This window comes from Chenopodium album, chromosome 15 (assembly GCF_948465745.1).
Source record: "Chenopodium album chromosome 15, dcCheAlbu1.1, whole genome shotgun sequence".
NCBI classification, from domain to species: Eukaryota; Viridiplantae; Streptophyta; class Magnoliopsida; order Caryophyllales; family Amaranthaceae; genus Chenopodium; species Chenopodium album.
In genome coordinates, this window is record NC_137848.1 from 922,933 (window position 1) to 932,031 (window position 9,099).

At 33.3% G+C, this 9,099-nt stretch overlaps 1 protein-coding gene across 1 annotated transcript; it reads left to right on the top strand.

The window, feature by feature from the left end:
* Positions 1-4,380: 4,380 nt before the first annotated feature.
* Positions 4,381-8,477, top strand: LOC145581488 (cytochrome P450 704B1-like). The gene is made up of 6 exons (XM_081638499.1): positions 4,381-4,668; positions 6,261-6,476; positions 6,735-7,031; positions 7,159-7,545; positions 7,641-7,841; positions 8,298-8,477. The coding sequence occupies exons 1-6, from the start codon at positions 4,399-4,401 to the stop codon at positions 8,475-8,477; spliced, it is 1,551 nt and encodes a 516-aa protein (XP_081494625.1). The 5' UTR covers positions 4,381-4,398.
* Positions 8,478-9,099: the final 622 nt, after the last annotated feature.

The window sequence follows — 9,099 nt, forward strand, 5'->3', positions numbered from 1 at the left end:
TCTAACCCACAACCACCTTCGAAACCAGACCCCTTACTTGAATCCACCGCCGTAACCGCCCCTCCTCCCTTCTCCCACAGCCGAAACGGCTGATTTCGAGTGTGGGGAAAGGGAGGAGGGGCGATTTTGGTGGCGGAGGAAGGGGCTCTACATTTTTTTTATTTGAATTGGTTTCCGACGAAGGGGAGGGAAGGGAGGAGAGTGGATTTAGGGAGCGGTATCACAAGGATCGTACGGTTTTGCGGGAAGACAGCGGTTTTGCGGGCATCCGGCGGTTTCAGGGGAGGTATCGGAGGCTGCGGCCAGAAAGGGGGTGGTTCTGGTTGGTAGCAGCGGCCACCGCCAGTGGTTGGTGGTTCCTTGGTTGGCTGGGAACGGTGGGGGTTGTTTGTTTTTTGTTTGAAAACTTTTTGTTTATTTTATCTATTTTTATTTTATTTGTTTTAAATTAGGCCAATCCTGTGCTGACATGTGACATTTAAAAAAAAAACAAAAAAAAAAAAATTATCCTTTTAGCGGGTAATCGGTTTTTGGGACCATTGGAGGCAAAGTCAAGGCATAGTTAGGATTATTAAAAAGTAAACCTTAGTTGGGATTATTAGAAGTAAATCGACAATAGTTGAAATTATTAAAGTGTATTTTTCCTAGTTAATTTAAGACAAATTGATCACACCAATAAAATTTGGAGATTTAGAGCGCCTCGTAGACTTAAATTTTTGGTATGTCAAAAGAACATAACAAACAATTTACGTAGTATAAAGATGCATGGTTATAGGGAATATAGGGATGTAATTTTATAATACATTAGCGTGTGGCCAAACGTTGTATTAGATTGCTACTTTGTACTCCTACATTTTATTATAATTATATTTTGTACAATCGTACCGTTTTTTTTTCTTTTTTTTTTTCCTTAAAAAAAAATAAAACAAAATAAAAAAGACATTTGATATATCAACTTTGTTGTGTTTGTGTTACGTTGTAATACTTCGGTCACATTATTATTTATGCTTTTTAGTTATCAAATGTCTAGCTTAATAAATAACAAAAATTGAATATTTGATTAATAAGATGTTATTCTTTTACATATAAAAAGTAAATACACATTATTCACAATCATAATGCTAATATTATTTTAATAAATTTGTAAAATTACTAATATTGTCGATCTTGTAAATTTAGCTATGTCAATATAAAATACAAAAAATTATGAATGGAAATAGTCACTCCCAAACACTAAAAAATTAACCATTAGCTGTACAAGTACTTCACAATTTTATACTTAAGTATATGCTACAACTTAAAAGGCATTAATATGCGGGTCAAATTAGCCGATTCTAAGAAATTAAAGAAGTGGTCGAAGTACTAGATCATCTTTGACCACCTTTTTTCTAAGGATCATTTGCATTGCTATTCGAAAGGGACTCGACCACCCGCACATACATAAGCATCATACTTCTATTCGATATATTTGCAGTGGTATGTGTATATGTTTAATCAACGAATATTACTAATAAAAAGTTTTCAACAAAGACCTATGTTCTCTATCAACGAATGCTACAAATAAAAAGTTTTCAACAAAGACCTACGTCGAACATAGGTCTTTGTTGAAGTAACGCAGCTCTTACTAATACACTGTTGAGCCCAGAAACAATCTACATGTGAATATTCTCTTGTCCCACACTAAAACACTAAAGGTGGAGTGTAGTGGTAATGGAATCCCACATTGAAAAATTCAAGAGTTACCACCACAATATAAGGCTAAGGGGCTACTCCCTTCATTGTCATATGGTTTTAAAGTGGAACCACCACAATATAAGGCTAAGTGGCTATACCCTTCATTACTACCACAATATAAGGCTAAGTGGTGGACTTGCACTCTCCCGTGATAGGTGCGGCTCAGACTCGTATTTAACATGGTATTAGAGGCAGGCCCACGATCTCACGATAGGGGCTTTAATGGCTAAAGTATACTGGGCTAAAAATTATGGTTCCCTCACATGTGAGGGGGAGTGTTGAGCCCAGGAACAACCCACATGTGAGCATTCTCTTGTCCCACAATAAAGGGGGAGTGTAGTGGTAATGGAATCCCACATTGAAAGAATTCAAGAGTTACCACCACAATATAAGGCTAAGGGGCTACTCCCTTCATTGCCATATGGTTTTGAGGTGGAACCTCCTTGGTCTTGTGAAGTGGTGGACTTACACTCTCCCGTGATGGGTGCGACTCAGACCCGTATTTAACATACACATACACATGATATATATAATAGGCCTTTGAGAATTCAATTTTCGATGAAGTCAACTTCATGGGAAATACACTCCTTTTGCCTTGGACATACTTATAGATAGAGGTACACAATTTACTTTGTAATTAAATTAATCACAATACAAGGATGACACAAAACTGCCAAAACTCTATTATTGGTTAAACATTACCTTTGGAAAAGTAATAAAGGTAATGCGTATGTACGATATGATGCATGTAATAGTTTAAGCCAACTATTAATGCTAGCTAATAAGAACATTAGGAAAGGAAAGTAATGTAATGAAGTTAATTTAATTAAGACATGAATAAAACATTATCAGTTATACTTATAATAGTTAATCTTGTTTAATACTAATCTAGCAACACATAGTAATACTACTTATATTGCTAAAAGTTTGACTTGGTATTTATGTAGTTAAAATACAATAATATTGAGTGTATTTTATAATTTACTTAAAAATTAATTAGCATGTGTGATCTTGTTAAGGATAGGGCATGCATAAAAAGAACTCTTTCAGCCTTTCACCCTTAATTAATGAAATGAAAGAACAAAGGGGACAGAAGAATATATGTATTGTAAGGGTATTTTTAGTAAGTTTATTCATCATCCCAATCTTAATATCTAGGAAAATTTGTTAAAAAAAACCTTTTAAAAGCACCATTTTGCCTAAAAAAAACCTTTTAAAAGCTTTTTAGTTAAAAAAAAACCACCACATTTATTTTTTTTTTGATAGGAAACCTATTTACTTAATTACCCTCTAATTTACTTAATTAATCTCTAATTTCCTCCTATTTCTTCTAATTAAGCTCTAACTCACTAACTTACTAAATAATTATATTTAATTTATATATAAAACAAACCACCGTCCCCAACCACCTCCTCCCCTTCCTCCTCCCTTGGTAGCAACCCCCTGCCCCCACCGGACCTGCCGCCCAAATCCCCCACCTCCGGCGACCTACCTCCACCGCCATCCAACTCTCTTTTCCCCCTTTATCCCCGCCGGCGACCACCACCTTTTTATTTAGAAAAACTCAAGAAAATCAATTTGGGGGGTTTTTAATTTTATGCTTCTTGCTTGCAATTGATGCTTGTTTTGGCTTTGATCATGTATGTATGTGATGTTAGGGTGATTTAGAAACAAATTGCATTTGATTTAGACTTGATTTGAGCATGTTTGAGTAAACTAGAGCCAAAAATTTGAAGGGAGGTGGTGGTCGCCGACGGGGATAAGGGAGGGAGGGTCGGCCGGCGGTGGAGGTAGGTCGCCGGAGGTGGGGGGATCCGAGCAGCGGGTTCAGTGGGGGTGGGGGTTGCTGCCAAGGGAGGGGAAGGGGAAGGGTGGTTGGTGGTTGGGGTGGTGGTTTATTTATATATATAAATCAAATCTAATTATTAAGTAATTTGGTGGGTTAGAGGTTAGTTAGAAGAAATGGGAGGAAATTAGAGATTAATTAAGTAAATTAGAGGTTAGTTAAGTAAATAGGTTTCCTCTTGCAAAAATAATGGACGTGGTGGTTTTTTTAAACCAAAAAGGTTTTTTTTTTTTCGCAAAATGGTGCTTTTAAAATGTTTTTTCTGAGAAATTTGCCTATTATATCTATGTATTCCAAATAAAAAATAAGAAATGTATTGTCTTTATCCTTCGTATCAATTTTATCCCTTATCACTACCTCTTATCCCTATTCCTCCGATCCACCAACGCCTTATAGAAGTAATGTTTGCATGATATCAATTATTTTTATTATGATATCAAATTTTAATATAAAATTACTTACAACTATAATAACTTAGAAGTAATTAGATTAGGTGGTTAACACAAATGACATGAATCATTCTTTGGTGCTTCCTTTTTTGCATACATGTAAAGATTGTTGGACATGATTCTATAGCTAAATCATTAAATAAATTTTAACTTCATTTCACCAACTTTTTTCTCAACAATAAAATTTACCTATTACAAAACCCTCTTTCCTCTTTATCAACACAACCAAAAACTAGCCAAAATCATTCATAATTGTGTAGCTTCATAATAATCAAGAAAATGATCAAATCAGATAATTCTATACCCACAATTTCATCATCATTATCCTCAAATTATCATGATAATAATGGTTATTATAATATAGGATCCATGATATTGGTAGCATTTTGCATGGGGTTGTCATGGATAATAGTCCATAGGTGGGGCCAAAGGAATAAGGTGGGACCCAAGACATGGCCATTGATTGGAGCAGCACTTGAACAATTGATGAATTATGATAATATGCATGATTGGCTCGTTGAATATCTTTCCAAGTCTAAAACTGTTGTGGTTCCAATGCCCTTTACTACTTACACTTATATTGCTGATCCTGCTAATGTTGAGCATGTTCTTAAGACCAATTTTGCTAATTATCCTAAGGTACATACTTATTTATGTACTACTTTTGCTTAATCATCTTTATATTACACTTTATCGACTTTCGAAATCATGCTAATTAATTAACTAGTTTTTTTGTTGATAGGCTTATAGACTTACAGTTTCCTGAAAAATAATAGCTTATATAAGAAGTTAAATGTAGAAAAAATATAATATCAATTGAGATATGATTTTGCCATAGGTTTTGATGCACATCCATTAGAGCTATACATAACATTATAACTTTGTAAATTATTGAACATAGAAAACTTCTCTATCTGATTTGGGTTGGTTGAGAGTCAGTTATTTAGTAATATTTAAAAGGATCTGTATATTAATTTGAAACTTTATAAAACAATATAGGTTGTACTGTATAGTATTTGACAATCTAGTAAAAATTTGAATAAATTCCCAAAGATTATCAAGGTAATCGGTGTAGTGGGATTTTATGCTTATTATATGCACCATTACAGTGTTTGGGGATGAAAAATCTCTTATTCTTTTATCTATACCTCTTAAGACCTGGCGATTTGATCTACATGAGTACATGACTACATGCATGTATTGTTAGGACTCTTATGAGGGACTAACTGGAAAGGGGCTTATATTTTATGTCTTTTTAATATTATAACTTAAATTTCTGAATGCTTATTTGCCCAATTACCCATTGAATTTAACATTTATTATTAGAGCTAATCACCTATAAGGGTATAAGCCTGAAGGTAATCATTATTAGTCCAGCATTAAATTGGCAAAGGCCATAAAAATACTGCAAATTTTAAGATGCACCATGGTGCACCTATTCTAGGTGCACCACGTCTATACTTTTGAACATTTAGTTAAAAAATCTGAACAATTGCAAATTTTGAACATGTAGTAAAAACATCTGAACATCACAAATTTTGAACATTTAATTAAAAAATCCGAACAACCGCAATGCATCACGCCTATACTTTTGAACATTTAGTAAAAAAATCTGAACAATCGCGAATTTCGAACATTCTGTAAAAAAAATCTGAACATTGCAAATTTTGAACATTTAGTAAAAAAATTCTGAACAATCGCAATGCACCACGCCTATACTTTTGAACATTTAGTAAAAAAAATATGAATTATAACAAATTTTGAACATTTAATAAAAAAATCTAAACAATCGCAAATTTTGAATTATTACGAGTCAGACAAATTTTGAAAGAAGTTTGTCTGACTCGTAATAATTCAATAGTTTTGTAATATAAACTGAACATTTATAGTATACAAAATGAACATTTCTTTATAAAATATAAACATAAAAATTGTTATTCATGTTCAGTTTTTGTCACGTGTTTATATTTTTTTTTTACTAAATGTTCATTTTTTTTGTAAAATGTTCAAAATTATATTTAGGTGCACCATGGTGCACATAATACTAATTGTAAAAATACTGCTCAAAACAAAAGACCCCTCGAAATTCTTGACACACATCAGCTCAGCAATGTTATACTTAAACCAGTTTCAATATATATAGATTTATATTATCTATGATTTAAATGATAATTTATGATTTTTATTTTCTCAACAAAATGACTAATTCTAAGTTTAATTTTTGTATTAAGGGTGAAGTTTACCAATCGTACATGGAAGTTTTGCTTGGAAATGGAATTTTTAATGCAGACGGTGAAAGTTGGAGGAAACAGAGAAAAACTGCAAGCTTTGAATTTGCATCTAAGAACTTAAGAGACTTTAGTACTGTGGTCTTCAGAGAGTATAGCTTGAAGCTTTTTAACATTTTGAGCCAGGCATCATTCGAGCATCGATCTGTCGACATGCAGGTAACTCCCTACATTATTGATCAAAGCTAACTACATTATGTTACATAAGAATTATATTAATGTCTAGGTCCGATTCCAAGGTACACACTTTGATCATATTAGCGTTTTGAGGATACCTTAAGGAAATATGTTACGGAGTAACATTTTTCGGATATTTGAAGTAATAATGATTACATTTTATGTACATGTTATTTTTGTTCAGTCTTAGAGTAGTACAAGAACATGTTCATAAAACTAAATTTCCTCTGCTGCTTTTAGGAATTGTTGATGAGGATGACATTGGACTCAATATGTAAGGTAGGTTTTGGTGTAGAAATCGGAACATTGGCACCTGATCTACCAGCGAACGCGTTTGCTCGTGCTTTTGATACAGCTAACATCATTGTTACACTAAGATTTATTGATCCTCTTTGGAAGCTAAAGAAATTTTTCAATGTGGGATCAGAGGCTTTACTTAGTGAAAGTATTAAAATCATTGATGATTTTACTTATTCTGTAATCCGGAAACGAAAAGCTGAAATTGAAGAAGCTAAAAGAAGTTCCAACAACATCAAGGTGATTTCTTGCATCATGAATTAGTTCTCACATTGTCTCAACAGTTCATAATTAACACGATTATAAATTGTGTTGTAATAGTTTTCCTTACCGAAAAATTAAAATTATGTGTGGTTAAACACTTCAGATGAAACATGACATACTATCAAGGTTCATAGAGTTGGGAGAGGATCCAGAGTACAACGCAACAGAGAAGAGCCTAAGAGACATAGTGCTAAATTTCGTGATCGCAGGACGAGACACCACAGCAACAACACTGTCATGGGCAATATACATGATAATGACCCATGAAGACGTTGCAGAAAAACTTTACTCAGAGTTAAAGGCAATTGAAGAAGAAAGAGCAAAGGAAGAAAATGTGGACTTAATTGAGTGTAATACAGAGGACCCTGTATCTTTTAACAAAAGGGTGTCACAATTTGCTGATCTTTTAACCTATGATTCTTTGGCTAAGCTGTATTACTTACATGCTGTTGTCACTGAAACTCTTAGGCTCTACCCTGCAGTTCCTCAAGTAAGTAATTATAATATAACTTTCCTTCTTATCGGCTTTGTTTCATATTTAAGATACTTGATTCGCCACTGGTCACAATTGTTCGAAATTTGTAGGATCCAAAGGGGATATTGGAGGATGATGTCCTACCAGATGGAACCAAAGTAAAAGGAGGGGGTATGGTGACTTATGTACCATATTCTATGGGTAGAATGGAGTACAATTGGGGTCCTGCTGCTGCTGATTTCAAGCCTGAAAGGTGGCTTAAAGATGGTTTCTTCCAAAATGCCTCTCCTTTTAAATTCACTGCTTTCCAGGTATATTTCATTTTAGCAAGTAACCTCCAGACAATTGTTTTTAGTAGGAAGATTTAAAATAGGTTCAATTTGCTAGGAAGATTTAAACATCCAATAGCGTATCATATTCAATAATAATATCACCTTTATATACGTAAATACTTAATTTGTTACAAAGTAATAACTACTTAAACACAGGAGAAAAGATAGGACACAAATGTGAATAAACCCATCAATTTACACACTGATTGGTAGTTTTACTCAAGTCGTACAGTACGTAGAAGATAGCTCACTCGAGTGCACAATGTTAATCGCGAAGTAAGGCTCTATGAGGAATGACAATTGTACCGTCTATTCGAATGTAGTATTCTTATGTACCTATTCTAAATCACAATAAAATTCGAGTGGATGATCTGTGTCAATTAAAAATTTACGTAGTAAAATTTTAAATTAATAGAACGAGTTCAAATTTTGCAGGCAGGGCCACGGATATGTCTAGGAAAGGACTCGGCATATTTACAAATGAAGATGGCGTTGGCTATTTTGTGTAGATTTTACAAATTTAAGCTGGTACCAGGGCACCCTATCAAATACAGAATGATGACTATTCTCTCAATGGCTCATGGAATGAAGCTTACGGTCTCTAGATGTACTTAATTAATTAGTTACTATTTGCAATTATTGTTAATTTATCATAAATATTACTGTACGTAGTATATGATTCGGATCATAGTTTTTTTTCTTAGTTTTTTGATGTCACAGTACACAATAAGTATGAAAGTTCGAATATGTACCCAACTTAATTTTTGTACTTTATTGTCACTTTCACACAAATTTTTTTATTTACAAAACGATGACAACCAATGGGTCGACTCACCTACAAATATTACTAACTTATTTTATTTGAAAATTTTCAAACATTTTAAGTCTAATCACCTTTAGCCCAGGTTATTTGAAAATTAACATTTAAAAAGGTCGTGTATTGTAAGAGACCTATACTAGTATATTGAATTCAAATAAAAAGTATGAAAGATCTATGACTAACTTGATGATCTAATTGCATTTTTTAACACTTGAAATTTTCACGAGTTACATGAGTCTCATCTTAAAAAAAAAAAAAAATAAAATAAATAAAAAAAAAATTGTTTATGCTTCCCCATTCAACCGAGTGTATATAACAATCTATCACTAACTTGATGATCTAATTGCATTTTTTAACGCTTGAAATTTTCATGGGTTACATGAGTAATACTCCTTATAATTTTCTATTATTTCCTCG